We start from the raw sequence: 18,451 nt of genomic DNA, 5'->3' as shown, positions 1-18,451 counted from the left end.
ATTAGAAAACATAAACAGGCCTATCACAAGTAATGAAATTGAAACCGTAATTAAAAGTCTTCCAACAAACAGAAGTCCAGGACCAGATGGCTTCACAGGCGAATTCTATCAAACATTTAGAGAAGAGCTAACACCCATCCTTCTCAAACTCTTCCAAAAATTGCAGAGGGAGGAACACTCCCAAATTCATTCTACAAAGCCACCATCACCCTGATACCAAAACCAGAAAAAGATATCACAAAAAAAGAAAATTATAGACCAATATCACTGATGAACATAGATGCAAAAATCCTCAACAAAATACCAGCAAACAGAATCCAACAGCACATTAAAAGGACCATATGCCATGATCAAGTGGGATTTATCCCAGGGATGCAAGGATTCTTCAATATACGTAAATCAATCAATGTGATATACCACATTAACAAATTAAGGAATAAAAACCATATGATCATCTCAATAGATGCAGAAAAAGCTTTTGACAAAATTCAACATTCATTTATGATAAAAACTCCAGAGAGTGGGCATAGAGGGAACCTACCTCAACATAATAAAGGCCATATATGACAAACCCACAGCAAGCATCATACCCAATGGTGAAAAACTGAAAGCATTTCCACTAAGATCAGGAACAAGACAAGCATGTCCATTCTCGCCACTCTTATTCAACATAGTTTTGGAAGTCCTATCCACAGCAATCAGAGAAGAAAAAGAAATGAAAGAAATACAAATTGGAAAAGAAGAAGTAAGACTGTCACTGTTTGCCAATGACATGATGCTATACATAGAAAATCCTAAAGATGCCACCAGAAAACTACTAGAACTAATCAATGAATTTGGTAAGGATGCAGGATGCAAAATTAATGCACAGAAACCGCTGGCATTTCTATACACCAACAATGAAAAATCAGAAAGAGAAATTAAGGAAACAATCCCATTCACGATTGCAACAAAAGAATAAAACACCTAGGAATAAACCTGCCTAAGGAGGTGAAAGATTTGTATTCAGAAAACTATAAGACACTGATGAAAGAAATCAAAGATGACATAAACAGATGGAGAAATATACCATGTTCTTGGATTGGAAGAATCAATATTGTGAAAAGACTATACTACCCAAAACAATCTACAGATTCAATACAAGCCCTATCAAAATACCAATGGCGTTCTTCAAAGAATTAGAACAAAAAATTTTACTATTTACAATAGCCAGGACATGGAAGCAACCTAAATGTCCATCAACAGATGAACGGATAAAGAAGATGTGGCATATATATACAATGGAATATTACTCAGCCATAAAAAGAAACGAAACTGAGTTATTTGTAGTGAGGTGGATGGACCTAGAGTCTGTCATACAGAGTGAAGTAAGTCAGAAAGAGAAAAACAAATGCTGTATGCTAACACATATATGGAATCTTAAAAAAAAATGTTCTGATGAACTTAGGGGCAGGACAGGAATAAAGATTCAGACGTAGAGAATGGACTTGAGGGCACGGGGAGGGGGAAGGGTAAGCTGGGATGAAGTGAGAGAGTAGCATGAGCATATATACACTACCAAATGTAAAACAGACAGCTAGTGGGAAGCAGCTGCATAGCACAGGGAGATCAGCTCAGTGCTTTGTGACCACGTAGAGGGGTGGGATAGGGAGGGTGGGAGGGAGGGAGGCGTAAGAGGGAGGGAATATGGGGATATATGTATACATATAGCTGATTCACTTTGTTATACAGCAGAAACTAAGACAACATTGTAAAGCAATTATACTCCAATAATGATGTTAACAAATAAATTAAATTAAATACATGAGGAGTGCCTTTTTTAATGTAAAAAAAAAGACATGAGACATGGAGAAGAGAAAGGAAAATGGCAGACATAATTTAGTGTCAACATTAGTGGTAAATGGATTGAACAATCAAAAAGGCAGAGACCGTCAGACTGGATAGAAAAACAAGATCAAACTATATGCCTTCTATAGGAGACATACTTTAGGTTCAAACATAAAAGTAAACTGAAATAAATTGATGGGAAAAAATATATCATGCAAAAAATAACCATAAAAAAGCTGGAGTGAATATTAGACAAAATAAACTTTAATACAAAAACTGGGGACTTCCCTGGTGGTCCAGTGGTTAAGAATCCAACTTCCAACGCAGGGGATATGGGTTTGATCCCTGGTCAGGGAGCTAAGATCCCACATGCTGCGGGGCAAATGAGCCTGCGCGTCGCAACTACTGAGCCCGCACACCACAACTAGTGAGCCCGCATGCTGCAACTACAGCCCATGTGCCACAACAACAGGGTCCACGTGCTCTGGAGCCTGCGTGCCGCAACAAAGAGCCCATGTGCCGCAACCAAGAACTGACACAGCCAAATAAATAAATGAATATTTAAAAAAGGAAATCAATAAAATAGAGAACAGAAAAATAATAGAAAGAATCAATAAGGCCAAAAATTGGTTCCCTGAAAAGATCAACAAAATTGACAAACCTTTAAGTTGACTGACCAAGAAAAAAAGAGAATGCTCAAAACATTAAACTCAGAAATGAAAGAGGAGACATTACTACTAAACTTACAGAATTAAAAAGGATTATAGTGAAATATTATGAAGAACAGTATGGTAACAAATTAGATGATTTAGATGAAATGGACAAATTCCCAGAAAGACACAAAGTAATGAAACTGCTCAAGGACAGAAAAAAAGAAAATCTGAATAAACTTGTATCAAGTAAAGAGATTCAATTAGTAATCAAAAAACTACCCACAAAAAAAAGCTCAGGGCTAGATGGCTTCACTGGTAAATTCTACCAAACACCAAAGAACAGTTAATACCAATACTTCACAAAATCTCCCAAAATAGAAGAGGAGTGAATGCTCCTTCTATGAGGCCAGTATTACCCTGATATACCAAAGACAAAAAAAAGAAAAAGAAAACTACAGACCACTATCTCTTATTAATACAGAGGTAAAAAGCCTCAACAAAATACTAACAAATTTAATCTAACAATATATAAAAAGGGAACACAGATGTTTATAACAGCTTTAATTCATAATTGCCAACACCTGGAAGCAATCAAGATGTCCCTTAGTAGGTGAATGGATAAATAAATTGTGGTACATCCAGATAAAGGAATATTACTCAATGCTAAAAAGGAATGTGCTATCAAGCCAGGAAAACCACATGGAGGAACCTTAAATGCATATAACTAAGTGAAAGAAGCTGACTTGAAAAAAAAAAAAAAGAAGCTGACTTGAAAAAGCTATATACAGTATGATTCGGACTATATGACATTCTGGAAAAGGCAAAACTATAGAGACAGTAAAAAGATTAGTGGATACCAGGGCTGGAGGAGAGGAGAGCAATGACTAGACAGAGCAGAGAGATTTTTAGGTCAGTGAAAACACTCTGTATGATACTATGACAGACACATGTATATACATTTGTCCAAAATCCATAGATTATACAACTCAAGAGTGAGCCTCAACGTAAACTATTAGATTTTGGGTGATTATGATGTGTCAGTATGGGTCCATCAATTATAACAATGTACCACCCTGATGGGGGATGCTGATAATGGGGGAGGCTATGCATGTGTGGGGGCAAAGGGTATATGGGGAATCCCTGTACCTTCCTCTCAACTTTGCCATGAACCTGAAATTGCTCTTTAAAAACAAACAAACAGGGCTTCCCTGGTAGCGCAGTGGTTGAGAGTCCGCCTGCCGATGCAGGGGACACGGGTTCGTGCCCTGGTCCGGGAAGATCCCACATGCCGCGGAGCGGATGGGCCCGTGAGCCATGGCCACTGAACCTGTGCGTCCGGAGCCTGTGCTCCGCAACAGGAGAGGCCACAACGGTGAGAGGCCCGCGTACTGCCAAAAAACAAAAATCAAACAAACAAACAAATATATAAAGGATTATGTGCCATCACCAAGTGGGATTTATACCAGGAATGCAATACTGATTTAACATCTGAAAATAAACTAATGTAATACTCGATGCCGAAAGAATAAAGAACAAATCCATATGATCATCTCAACAGATGCAGAAAAAGCACTTGACAAAACTCAATACCTTTTCATGAGAAAAACTCAACATACTAGCAAAAAGAGGAACTTCCTCAACGTTGTTATAAGACAATCTACAAACACCGCACAGCTAACATCATACTAAATGTGAAAGACTGGATGCTTTCCCCTTATGGTCAGGAACAAGACAAGGATGTATATTCTTACCACTTCTATTTAACATTGCAGTGAAGGTTCTAAACAGAGCAATTAGGCAAGAAAATAAAGGTATCCAGATTGGGAAGGAGAAAATACAACTATCTCTATTTTCACATGACATGATTTTCAGAAAACATAAGAAATCCCACTAAATTTTATTAGAACTAATAAACAACTTCAGCAAGGTTGCAGAATATAAGATCAATAGTAAAGAAACAATTGTATAACTAGACATTGCAGTGAACATCCAAAAATGAAATCAAGGAAAACAATCCCATTTACAATAGCATCAGAAAAATAAAATACTGCTCAAGACGATGGAGTAGAAAGACCCTGAGCTCACATCCTCTCATGGGCACACCAAAATTACAACTATTTACAGAGCAACTGTTGATGAGAAAGACTGGAACCTATAAAGAGAACGAACCACAAGGTGGGTAGGAGTGGTAGAGTCAATGTATAGTCAAGACCCATACTCCCGGATGGGAAACACACAAATGGGAGAATAATTACAATTGCAGAGGTTTTCCACAGGGAGCGAGGGATCTGAGCCCCACATCGGGTTCTAGAGCCTGAGGATCCTGCACAGGGGAAGACAAGCTCCCAGAGCATTTGGCTTTGAAGGCCAGTGGGGCTTACTTTCAGGAGACCCAGAGGATTGTAGGAAATAGACACTCCACTCTTAGAGGGCGTACACAAAATCTCACATGCTCTGGGACTCAGGAGAGCAGCAGGAATTTGAAAGGAGCCTGGTTCAGACCCCGCTGCTGACCTTGGAGAGTCTTCTGGAGAGGCAGGAGGCAACTTGAGCTCACCCTGGGGACACAGAAACTGGCAGCAGCCACTTTGGAGAGTTCGCTCAACCACATGGACGCTGGTGCTGGCAAGTGCCATTTTGGAATCTTCTCTCTAGCTTATTAGCCTTGGGACTCAGCTCCACCCCACCCACCAGTTTGTAGGCAAAAGTACTCTGACTCCTCAGGCCCACCAATTAGCCAGGCAGGGACACAGACCCACTCATCAGCAAGCAGGCTGCCTTAAGATTCTCTGAGCCTACAGCCACCCCTGACATGACCCTGTCCACCAGGGGGCCCAGACCCAGCCCCACACACCAGAGATGAAAATATTGAGAGATGATACAAGCATGAGGGATGGAGAATGAAGATCTAATCTAAAAGCTATATACATTGCCAAGGAACCAGAATAAAAGAAAACCTAATAACACAAATGGAAAAAAAACAACTTGGAGTTGAAATAAAATTGAGATATTATGACTATGTGAAAGGAAAAAAATAATAAAAAAAGGGTAAATTGTAACTGTGGATAGGCAATGGTTTTCTTAGATATGACACCAAAAGCACAAGCAAAAAAAGAAAATTAAATAAAAATGGACATCAGAAAAATGTAAAAATCTTGTGCTTTCAAGGACATCATCAAGAAAGTGAAAAGACAACCCATAGGCTGGGAGAAAATATTTACAGATCATATACCAGATAAGAAACATATCTAGAATATATATGAAGATCTCTTACAATTCAATAATAAAAAGACAAACTAATTAAAAAATGGGCAAAGGGCTTCCCTGGTGGCGCAGTGGTTGAGAGTCCGCCTGCCGATGCAGGGGACACGGGTTCGTGCCCTGGTCCAGGAAGATCCCACATGCCGCGGAGTGGCTGAGGCCCGTGAGCCATGGCCGCTGAGCCTGCGCGTCCGGAGCCTGTGCTCCGCAATGGGAGAGGCCACAACAGTGAGAGGCCCGCGTACCGCAAAAAAAAAAAAGGGCAAAGGATCTAAATAAACATTTCTTCAAAGAAGATATACAAATGGCCAATAAGCACATGAAAAGATGCTCAACATCACTAATTACCAGGTACACGTAAATCAAAGTCACAATGAAATATCACTTCACAACCACTAGATGGCTATAATCAAAAGGACAGATAATAATAAGTGTGATGAGGATGTGGAGAGACTAGAATTCTCATCCACTGCTGGTGGAAACGTAAGATTGTACAACTGTTGTGTAAAACAGTGGGGCAGTTCCTTAAAAGGTTAAATGTACAGTTACCGTATAAGCTAGCAATTCCACTACATATAATGAGAACTAAAAATATATGTCCACATAAAAACTTGTACACAAATGTTCTTAGCTACATTATTCATAATAGCCAAAAAGTGGAAATAATTCAAATGTCCATTAACTGATAAAAAGATAAATAAAATGTCATATTCAGGACTTCCCTGGTGGTACAGTGGTTAAGAATCTGCCTGCCAATGCAGGGGACATGGGTTTGAGCCCTGGTCCAGGAAGATCCCACATGCTGTGGAGCAACTAAGCCATGCGCCGCAACTACTGAGCCTGAGCTCTAGAGCCCGTGAGCAACAACTACGGAGCCCCTGCACTACAGTTACAGAAGCCCACGTGCCTAGAGCCCATGCTCTGCAACAACAGAAACCACTGCAATGGGAAGCCCACACACCGCAACGAAGAGTAGCCCCCACTTGCCACAACAAAGACCCAATACAGCCAAAAAAATAAAACAGAAATAAATAAATACATTTATTTAAAAATATGTCATATTCATACAAGAGAATACTGTTTGGAAATAAAAAGAAACAAAGTACTGATACAAGCTACAAAATGGATGAGCCTTGAAAACATTATGCTGAGTGAAAGAAGACAGTCACAAAGGGCCATATATTATATGACTTCATTTATATGAATGTCCAGAATAGGCAAATCCATAGAAACAGAAAGTACAAAGGAGACTTGGGGGGAAATGGGAAGTGATAGCTCATGGGTACAGAGTTCCTTTTTAGGGTGATGAAATGTTCTAACATTGATTGTGGTAATGGCAACTCATAAATATACTAAAAAACATTGCATTATATACTTTAAATGTGTCAATTTTATGGTATGTGACTTATATGTCAACAAAGTTTTCTTAGGTTGTGAGACTGTTCCAATGTATTTCAAGTTTTAAAAAAATTCCAATAAAAACAGTTCCATCAGAAAATATTATTGATTAACTTATTATTCCACAAATATTCATTTGTGTCTCTAGCTAATGTCCCATCCCCCAGTGTGGGTCTTGAGTGAGCCATTTGTTAGAGCTAAAGGAATGTCAGTGAACATGATGTGAGTAGAGGCCTGAAATGCACTTACACCTGTTAAAAACAAGACAACAGGCCCAAAATGAAGTCACTTATGCTAAGCCTCATGTCACCAAACTGAGACTTACCTACAGTTTCAGCCTCTCCTAGAAATAAAATCTTAAACTAGTCAAGCAGGAATCACCTGATCAGCATTAGTGAGGTAATCTGCCTGATAGACCCTATCATCCCCTAAAGGAAAGTAACCTGGCCAGAACCAATCCACTTTTTGCTACTATAACTTCCTTATTCCCACTCCCTTCTGCCTATAAAAATCCTTGACTTGGTATAGCTCCTCAGAGTTCCTATGTATCTGCTAGATTGGATGTTCCCTGACTCATGAATCATTGAATAAAGCCAATAAGATCTTCAAAATGTAATCAGTTGAATTTTGTTTTTAAACAAACCCTTGACTTGGTTCATGTACTCCAGTGATCTGGCAAGTGAAGAGCCTGCCCCAGAAAGCTGCTGCTCTTTCACCTGAATGAACACACGTGGAGGAGATGTGAGCCCATGCCACAGCCTGAGTCAGGGCCAGGTGATCTGCAGCCCAAAGCAGAGCCCAAAGCCCACATAGTGAACCTGCATGAGAATAAAGGTCTCATAAAAGAAGCAGAAAAGCTGAAGAGATACCTGATTGAAAATTTTTCAAAGAATTAGGCTCTCAAAATGGAGGTGGATTTAGATATTTTTACTGGTTAACAGGCTGTAGAGTCTGACATCATGAGTTCAAATCCTGGCTTCAAAATTTAATCGTGTGGGAATTCCCTGCCAGTCCAGTGGTTAGGACTCGGCACTTTCACTGCCATGGCTCGGGTTCAATCCCTGGTTGGGAACTAAGATCCCATAAGCCTCGCGGCGCAGCCAAAAACAAAAAAGTGTTTTTTTAAACTAAACTCGACAAATAGCCAAATTTGAGCCTCATCTGTAAAGTGGCATTTTCCTGCAAGGGCTGTTATGAGGACTAAATGAGGCCAAAAATTGTGAAGCACTCAGAACTGAGGTTGGCACCCAATAATCATTCAATAAATGTTTCAGGAATAGATAACCCCTATGGAATATGAACCACTAAAAAAAATAGGGAAGAACAACAAAGAAAATATATTTTCTACTAGTGCTAGTAAATTAGCATTAAAACATCTTTCCCACTAACTAGTAAATTAGCATAAATTTCATACCAAAAAAAACCTGTGCTCCTGACGAAAATTATAAAACAAGTAACAAAAGTAAATATGGGTTAATTTCTAACTATATAAAATGATGAATCAGTGCTTTAGAACAAATAGTCTATTTTCCGAAGATGTTGACTCTCTTTACATACATATGTCAAGAATTCCATATTAGGAGCAAGGAACAAAGAGGATTGTTAAAAAACACAAATTCACATTTCTTGTCATTAAATTTTATTCCTCCTCCTGTCAGACAGAACCAAGAAAAAATGAGTATCTCCTGGGCCCTGGAAGGAAGCCTTAACATTTCCAGAGGTCCTGCTGGTATCACAGCAGTTTCCTCTCCTTTATTTTTAAGATACTTAATATGATAAATCTTTTTTTAAAAATAACAAAGTTTACAGTGAAAGCATAAAGATAATTACACGTCAGTTCTATGGTATATATGCTGACTGGCAACTTTTTTCTTTCTGACTGGCAACTTTTTGTAAAAGTTTTTTTTTTCCTTAAAGTTACACAAACATTAAACGAATATTCTTTTTAAAACTTAGAGCATAACACACAACATTTTTCTTATTTTTTCTTGGATATTTTACACACTTATTTTTCAAATGTCTTCTACAGTCAGCTTGAATAGACTTGCCTTAAAAAGAATATTTAGAATATGTGAGATTCCAATAAATCTCAAGATTAAAGAGAATTTATATTGATTTAATAATGATGATCTTTTCCAAAAAAAGTATGTATTAAAAATTTATTCAAATCCTCTTTTAGGTCTCAGTAATGCTTTAAAGGTTTCTTTCTCCCATATACATCAGATACAATTTTTTTTTCCTTTAGGATTTTGTTTCTACTCTTAACATTTTTCTTCCATTTTATTTATTTTTTAATTTTAATTTTTTTTGGCTGCATCGTGAGGTTTGTAGTATCTTAGTTCCCCGACCAGGGATTGAACCTGGGCCATGGCAGTGAAAGCACCGAGTCCTAACCACTGGACCACCAGGGAATTCCCACCTTCCATTTTACTTTTGAACTGGTTGGTGGTTTGTATATAGAAATGTTGTTGATTTCTGTATATTAATTTTGTGTCCATACTGTATTGAATTCTCTTGTTTCCTCTTCAACTGCCCACATACATAATTGTATCACCTAGATATAATTTTGTATGCACCTTCCCAATGTTTTATCTTTTTTTTCTTTTCTATATGCATATAGAATTATAGTAAATAAATGTGGTATCATGAGTAATCTGGTCATGCTCCTGACTTTAGTAGGAATATGTGTCATTTCCTGCAGGAAACATGGTTCTGGCCTTTAGCTTAGTATGTGTGTAGAATAATTTTTTAAATATCATGTTAAGGAAGTGTCCTTTTACTTCTATTTTATAAATAGATCCTCTTTAAAAAAGCTCAAATTCTGATTTCAAAAAAATTAGTAGCTTTTTAGAGCTGATTTTATATATATATATATATATATATATATATATATATATATATATATATATATATATTTTTTTTTTTTTTTTCCCGGTACGTGGGCCTCTCACTGTTGTGGCCTCTCCCGTCGCGGAGCACAGGCTCCGGACGCGCAGGCTCAGCGGCCATGGCTCACGGGCCCAGCCGCTCCGCGGCATGTGGGATCTTCCCAGACCGGGGCACGACCCCGTGTCCCCTGCATCGGCAGGCGGACTCTCAACCACTGCGCCACCAGGGAAGCCCTGATTATATATTTTTTTGAATATGATAAATTATATTAATGGATTTCCTTAAATTGAAACATCTTCCTGATAGACAGAAAAAAATGTTTCACTCAATTCTTCTCTAATTACAGACAGTACCCAACCTAAGACAGTTCGACTTATGAATTTTCGACTTTACAATGGTGCAAAAGTGATACACACAGAAAACACAGATACCTGGAATTTTAAATTTTGATCTTTTCTCAGGCTAGCTTTATTATGATACTCTCTGGTGATGCCAGGCAGTGGCAGCAAGCCATAGCTCCCAGTCAGCCACGTGATGTCATGGGTAAACAACCAATACACCCTTACAACCATTCTATATTCATTCAACTGTTCTGTTTTTCACTTTCAGTACAGTAGTCAATAAATCACATGAGATATTCAACACTTTATTATCAAATAGGCTTTGTGTTAGATGACTGAAGGCTAATGTAAGTATTCTGAGCATATTTAAGGTAGGCTAAACTAAGCTATGATGTTTGGTAGGTTAGGTGTATTAAATGTATTTTCAATTTATGATATTTTCATATTATGATGGGTTTATCAGGATGTAAGTCAGGAAGGTCTGTAGTCTACAATTCTTTGCAATTCCAATTAAAATCCCAACAGCGTTTTTTCCTTAGAGCTAGATAAACTGATTCTAAAATTCAAATGAAAGCATAGAGGTCCCAAAGTAGCTGAGGAATTTTTTAAAACTAGAACATTTGTGTAGTGGGAAGTGGGGAAATGCCTGCCAAGCAAACAGGGTTATTATAAAGTTAAAGTAGTTAAGACAATGTAAACACATACACACGCACACACACACACACACACACACACAGAGCATAGCACTGGTATAGATGTAGACAAACAGATTAAAGAAACAGAACAAAGAGCCTAGAAACAATTAAGCATGTATATTATAAAGGTGGCATCACAAAGTAAAGATCTATTTAACAAATGGTATTGGAACACTGGTTGCCTACATGCAAAAATAATTTTACTGATATAATTATCAGCAAATTCCTACCTTGGACCAACTACAAAATTGAATTCCAGTTGGATCAAAAACTAAATATGAAAAGCAAATCTTTGAAAAGAAACTATAACATAATATTAGGAAAGATATCTTATAAAATACCAACATTAGAAACTCATGAAAGAAGACTATTAAACATTAATGTTGCATATGTCATTTCAAAGAGGGCTTATGAGACCAAAACCAGGAGCTCTTAATGCTGTGACCAAAGACTGAAGTTCTCCATGGGATGTAATAGTCACTCAACAGTGCTATGTCTTCCTGAGGAGATACAAGATTTAACCACTTATATCCATGATTGCTGATACGGGAAAGTAAAAATAGATGTTTCCCAAGTTTAACAACAACAATAAAAGTTAATGTTGCATATTAATTTTGACTGAATTATTACTGTATGCACAAACTTATCATATGCTAGATGAAACTACCCAAATTTAAAGTTTATATACAACAAAAGATACACGATAACATATAAGTGACAAATTAGAAGAAGATATCTGCATAAATCCTAATGCTGAAGCAGGCATTCTTAAAATCCCTTAATTTCAAGTAGAAAAAGGACTAACGGCATAAAATGGACAATATGAACATTCGATTGGCAAAACTTGCATTTCTTCACTCATGAGTGGATTTCCATTTGTACAGTACCATAAGAGTGTGGTCCTAGAGTCAGGTTGTATGGGTTTGAATCCTGGCTTTACTGCACACCTGATGCATGAATTTATGTAAGTTTCTTAATCTCTGTGCTTCACTTCCTTTCTCTATAAAAATGAAAATAATATCTACTTTACAAACTTCTGATAATGATTACATGAAATAAGCTACATTAAGCTTATAGCACGATATACCTGGCACATAATAGGTACTCAATAAAGCTATTATACTTATTGCTGTAGAAGATTTTTCTAGCTGCTGTGTAGTCTATTCAAATATAAATAAAAGCTGCCATGTAATATATTTACATCCATATTCTAGAATGAATGCCCAGAAACATAGGCAGTCCATTTCTGTTTGATAGTCCAGACCAAGATGTCTGGCTCTGGTGTCTGAAAGGAACTGAATGAAGTTTTTGAAAGCTAACAGAGTGTCCTATTTGTAGATCACAACTCCTTATCTCCAGCTTTTTACTTTATAAGGAAAATTCACATGTGAACTAATTATTTGGAATCCTCTCATAAAAGATGGTCATTACCCACTAATTCAAAATACACCTAAAAAATGTATCTACAAATCTGAATAGTCTGTTTCTTTGTGACATTTTTATTTTAAAATATTTATTGCCACTTGCATTTTTTCCAACTGCTTGCTCATGTTCTCCACCCAATTTTCTTAATTATTGGTTTTTAAGAATTGTTAGTATATTTCTGCAAATGTATTACAAAAACTGTTCCCAGTTTTGCCTTATTACAGTGTTTATGGTAGTTTTATTGAAGAGAAGGATTAATTTTGTGAACACAAATGAGGCATCTACTCTTTTATCTTATCAGTTTCATATGTTAAACTAAAAAAGTAGGTCAATGAATACAGTGAACACATTCAAAGACATTTTCAGGTAGAAAGATTTATATAGCTAATAATTATTAACAATATTTATCATTTATGGAGCACTTACTATGTGCATTTAACCCTCTCAATATTCCTATGGGGTAAGTATTATTATTATCCCCATTTACAGATGATGTAACTAAGGCCAAAGAGATTAAGAAACTTGCCCATAATCATGCACTTACTGTCACTGAGCCAAGATTTGAACCCAAGTCTGTCTAGGCCCAGAAAACCACTCTGCCAAAAGGAGAAATAACTGGATAAGCCACACAATCATGTGGTCAATAGAAATGTGTGTGTGTTTCAGGATGGAAAAGATACGAGCTGAGGAAAAAGAGGCAGTGGAAAATATTTAAAATACAGGAGTGTGAAGGATTCCAGTGTTGGAAACAAAAAGAATCAACAGCAGAGGAAAATGAGTCATTTTGTAAGAAGATGAAGAATACTGTATCTTTTGAGACCATAAAAAAAGACGTGGAGAGTTACAGATACCAGAACTACAAAAAATTCTGCCACAGAATTTTAGTATATATTTTAGCTCAACTTAAAAAGTCTCAACTGAAAGAAATATATATGGAGGGTCATTTGAAAGAAGTACTCGATTTACTCTTCCCAATAATTCTAGTCTTTAATCTATGGCCAAGAAGGACTTTTAATAAACTGAGCTTAAAATCATAAGAATTATGGAATTATTTCGGATTTCTTTTTGACTTAAGTGCCAATGAAAAGCTTTTTACTTTCCTGAATTATAAGCTTTTTCCTCATAAGTAGTGCAAGTTATGGGATGAACTTTATGTCTCAGTTTGCTTTTGCTTCTCCAGATCGTATTCAAAACAATTTTTTTAAAGATTTTTTTTATATGGACCATTTTTAAAGTCTTTAGTAAATTTGTTACAATATTACTTCTGTTTTATGTTTTGTGTTTTTGGCCGTGAGAAATGTGGGATCTCAGCTCCCTGACCAGGGATTGAACCCTCACCCCCTGCATTGGAAGGCAAAGTCTTAACCACTGGACTGCCACGCAAGTCCCTCAAATTTGAACTCAAGTTTTATAATCCTGTATGGACCTGTTTGTGCATAGCCACATGTCAAATTTCCCCAGGTTCTGACCTGCTAGCTGTATTTTTCCTCACCTTGATTTTTTTTTTTTTTTTTTTTTTGCGGTACGCAGGCCTCTCACTATTGTGGCCCCTCCTGTTGTGGAGCACAGGCTCCGGATGCGCAGGCTCAGCGGCCATGGCTCACAGGCCCTGCCGCTCCGCAGCATGTGGGATCCTCCCAGACCAGGGCACGAACCCGTGTCCCCTGCATCGACAGGCAGACTCTCAACCACTGCGCCACCAGGGAGGCCCTCACCTTGATTTTTGATTTAGTTTTTTCCAACTTACTGGTAGGTTAAGGTAACCCACTGCAACTGCATTGTAAAATAATGCAGGAAACAAATAAATGCTTAAAACGTACAAGAAGGGACTTCCATGGTGGCACAGTGGTTAAGAATCTGCCTGCCAATGCAGGGGAGACGGGTTCGAGCCCTGGTCCGGGAGGATCCCACATGCTGTGGAGCAACTAAGCCTGTGCACCACAACTACTGAGCCTGTGTGCTGCAACTACTGAAGCCCGCACGCCTAGAGGCTGGGCTACGCAACAAGAGAAGCCACTGCAATGAGAAGCCCGTGCACCACAACGAAGAGTAGCACCTGCTCGCCACAACTAGAAAAAGCCTGCACACAGCAACGAAGATCCAACGCAGCCAAAAATAAATAAATTTAAAAAAAAAACACAACGTACAAGAGAACTGGTCATATCCTCTTCTTCCTTGAAAAGGGCAGAATCTGGAGAACACCAAGCTGAGGAAAGAGAAATAAAAATCTGTTTACTTCAGAGCCCCAGATAAAGGACTAGAGAAATCTTCAGCATCAGCTGTAAGATCACCTATAATGATCCTCAGAGCTTCGAGAAATATTAACCACCACCAGGCTACAGAGACACTGAAATGTACATAGATGGCTTGTAATTTAATCATATAGAGTTCTATGGGAATTTCTGGAGGGTTAAGTCTAGGGTACCCAATGAATCTATTTCCCTAGTTTCCTGCTATTTTATTCCTAATAGGAGATTTTTTAAGTACATAATAATAAATACCACAAAGATTTAAGGATTAAATTATTTATGAAGCACTGTAAATAATTTGGAAAAAACTTTAATCAGAGACAGGTTACAGGCATTGTGGAACATTCATATGATGGAATGAAATGCAGCTATAATCCTAAAGACATTTTAAAATAACGTAATTGACTTATTTTTTACTCTAAAAAAATTCAGGGCCTTCAGGTTAAAAATGGAAGACTGAATACTTGCATTTATTTCTGCTCTCTCTGAAACACAACCAAAATGAAAGAAACAATCTCACAAGGACAAAGAATACAGAAGATTTTAGCGGAAAAGAGATGTCAACAAAATTCTGAAAGATAGAGAGCAAATGACTGGTTTCTAACTTAGAGAAAGATGAAGCTTAAGCGAGGGTGGGGAAACCATGGCAGAACACTTGAAAGGCTCAGGAATGGAGGTATGAGGTACTTTTACAGGCAGGAGTTTGGGGTGGGGCTGAAAAACAGGGAACTACATACAAGGTGGGGTTGAAGCAATGTAGAGAAAATAAGGGAATTAAGTAAAAGCTGTCAGATTGAAAGATGAAGTGTTCCCCTCAACTTTTTTCCTTTCTTTGCCTCCCAAAAGCAGGAGTCCTGGCTTATACTCCTCAAACAATCTAGGACTTCTTGCTGGGAAAACTGACTAGCTCAAAAGAAAATGCATACAGATCCTGACATTTGGTCAACCTTCAACCTCGAACAAAACACCATATTAGAAAGAAGGGCAAGGAGAAGAGTGGGTGGGAGTCGGGGTGGGGTGAGGGTGATGAGGAAGGGGTTAGATAGAAAAGAGAGATAAATCTTTATTTCTACTGTCAAAAGTCAATAGGAAATATCTAAAACTGAAATCAAACATTAGCAGTATGAGGATGTTATTCAGGAAAGCAGAGCTGAATACCAGAATATCCAGAAAAAAATGTTCCAAGTAATTGCCTATGGGTAGTGGGAACAGGGTATTGGAAGGAATGGAACAGGAAACTTTTGTTTACAATTATATATTTAACAGCACTTTTAAAAAATCTAAATGTATATAAGAAAAATAGGAATTATATTAAAAATTTATTTTAAAAAACAGTTGTCAAGTGAATAAAATAAAAAACAAATGTCAGCACAGTCAATAACTTGTGAACTTTCTTGGTAGGAGTACTGAACTTCCTAACTCTTTTTACAGACTCTCTCCTAAACTCTGCCCATCTCTGAGCCACCTCACCTGTCCCTTCCATCATCTGGGTCAAATGCTCCGTTGTCACACAGCTACTGCTGATCTCTGAAGGTTGAGATGTCATTCAGGCCTTTCCCACTCTAAACAGAGGGGTTAAGATAGGGTGCACGTCTAGCAATTCCGGGGTCCACTCTATCTCAGGACTCCCCAGCTTCCAGGGAAGGTCTCAGATCAGGAGGTCTCCTTCCATGATAGATACCTGCTCTTCACTGTTCTTTATCCTCACGTCACAGATCTGTCTTATCTTTGTGGAGCCAGGAACTGTGGGCTTATAATATAAATCCAATTTACCTGATGTCTTCTCACTGGATCCCTATTGGAACCAGCCTCCAAGGTGGCCCCCAATGATCGTTGTCTTCTGGTATTCATGTCTTTCATACACCCCTCCCACACTGAATAGAGTTGACCTGCATAACCAATAGGATCTTGCAGAAATGACAGTGTGTGACTTCCAAGGTTAGATCATAAAAGATATGGTTTCTGTCTTGCACATTTTTGAATCACGCACTTTGAAGGAAGCCAGCCACCATGCCATGAAGACACTCAACAAGCTTTAGGAAGAGGCTTGTGCCAGCAGCCAACACCAATTTGCCAGCCATCTTGGAAGCAAATCCTCCAGTCCCCATTAGCCTTCTGATGACTGCAGCCCTGCCAGCAATTGACTGAAACTTCATGAAATATCTGAGCCAGAATACCCAGCTAAGTCACTCTCCACTCCCCAAAAACTGAGATAATAAATGTTTATTGTTGTTTAATATATGTTTATTGTTGTTTAAGCCACTAAATTTTGAGGTACCTTATTACACAGTAATAGATAATTAATACAGTCCCAAACAATTAGCTTCCTTGCTTGTAATTCACAGTCCCTGGAGTCACTGACCAGAGATGCTGAGACAGCAGGAGTCTGGAAGAAAACTCAAAGACTCAGCAACTCAGGTTGAACCAATAGAAACACCAAGAGTCTAGAAACAAAGTGAATACAATAGTGATGTTCACATAATATCTGCTCCTCAAATATCTTTCGTGAGCATAAAGGTGTAGGCCTGATGCAGTGACAGATATAAAGCTGAGTCAAAAAACATTCAGATTTTCATCAACCCCAGATCTGGTGTGAAAGAGAGGTGCATTAAAAGTCCAGCTATTCCATTTCCTATCTATCTTGACAACTGAGATAAACGAGAGTTGTAACACAGAACTCCCATACTCGTCATTTGAAATGAGAATTATACTCATGTCACAGTGACGTTGTCACATGACATTAATTTATCATCTATGGTGAAAAAAATGATACACAAGAGAGTAGGCTAATCCTTACTCTGAATGACAGAAAAGAAATAATAAAACAGAAAACATTCAATTATAATAAATTTTGAGAAGTGTTATGCTTGGTATATACCCCTACTGTCCCTCACACAGTTTCTATTTTTTTTGAATGGCAATTATCACTAACAAATTATATAATTTATCATGCATATTGTCTTTCCACCCCCTCATATAAAATACATGAAAACAGGGATTTATTTTTGTCTTTTTGCCACTGATAGTAGGTGCTCAAAAAATATGTTGATAAACTGGTATAGCCACTAGGGAAAACAGTATGGCAGTCAAAAAATTAAGAATAGAATTACTATATGATCCATAAATTCCACTTGTGGATATATACCTAAAAGAACTGAAAGCAAGGACTCAAACAGGTATTTGTACACACATGTTTGTAGCAGCATTATTTGCAATAGTCAAAAGAAACAAACAATCCAATTTTCCATTGACAGATAAATGGATAAACAAAGTGTGGTATATACAATCAATGAAATATTATTCAGGCTTAACAAGGAAGAAAATTCTGACACATGCTTTAACATGGATGAACCTTGAGGACATTATGCTACGTTAAATAAACCAGTCACAAAAGGACAAATACTGTAAGATCTGGTACACGGAGTACATAATGAGGTAAAGTCAAATTCATAGGGACAGAAAGTAGAATGGTGGTTGTCTGGAACTGGGGGACTGAAGGAATGGGGAGTTATTGTTTAATGGGTACAGTTTCTGTTTTGCAAGATAAAAAGAGTTCTATGGATAAACAGATGGTGATGGTGGCACAGCCATGATGGATGTAATGCCACTGAACTGAACACTTAAAAATGGTTGGTAAGATGGTAAAATTTTTGTGTATTTTTTTTGCTTTTATTGAGGTATATCTGATACACAAAAAAACTGCACAAATCTAA

At 37.7% G+C, this 18,451-nt stretch overlaps 1 protein-coding gene and 1 non-coding gene across 6 annotated transcripts in view; one reads left to right on the top strand and one right to left on the bottom strand.

The window, feature by feature from the left end:
* Nucleotides 1–18,451, bottom strand: part of ZNF568 (zinc finger protein 568) — a 39,446-nt gene that overhangs the window by 17,984 nt on the left and 3,011 nt on the right. For 3 of the 5 annotated variants that reach the window (XM_032614499.1, XM_032614498.1, XM_032614500.1), the window contains one exon: nt 14,637–14,695. In XM_032614499.1, coding sequence (XP_032470390.1) covers nt 14,637–14,651 — 15 coding nt within the window. In that variant the 5' untranslated portion in view covers nt 14,652–14,695. Of the gene's footprint in view, nt 1–14,636; nt 14,696–16,208; nt 17,948–18,451 lie in introns of those variants that run through there. The other 2 variants (XM_032614497.1, XM_032614496.1) reach the window with 2 other exon arrangements.
* LOC116744892 lies at nt 11,454–11,580 on the top strand. The gene has a single exon (XR_004347216.1). It is a non-coding gene; the product is annotated as a small nucleolar RNA SNORA25 (small nucleolar RNA).

Source organism: Phocoena sinus, chromosome 19 (assembly GCF_008692025.1).
Source record: "Phocoena sinus isolate mPhoSin1 chromosome 19, mPhoSin1.pri, whole genome shotgun sequence".
In the NCBI taxonomy this organism is placed as follows: Eukaryota; Metazoa; Chordata; class Mammalia; order Artiodactyla; family Phocoenidae; genus Phocoena; species Phocoena sinus.
The sequence above is the reverse complement of the archived record's forward strand: the minus strand, read 5'-3'. Positions and strand labels throughout refer to the sequence as shown.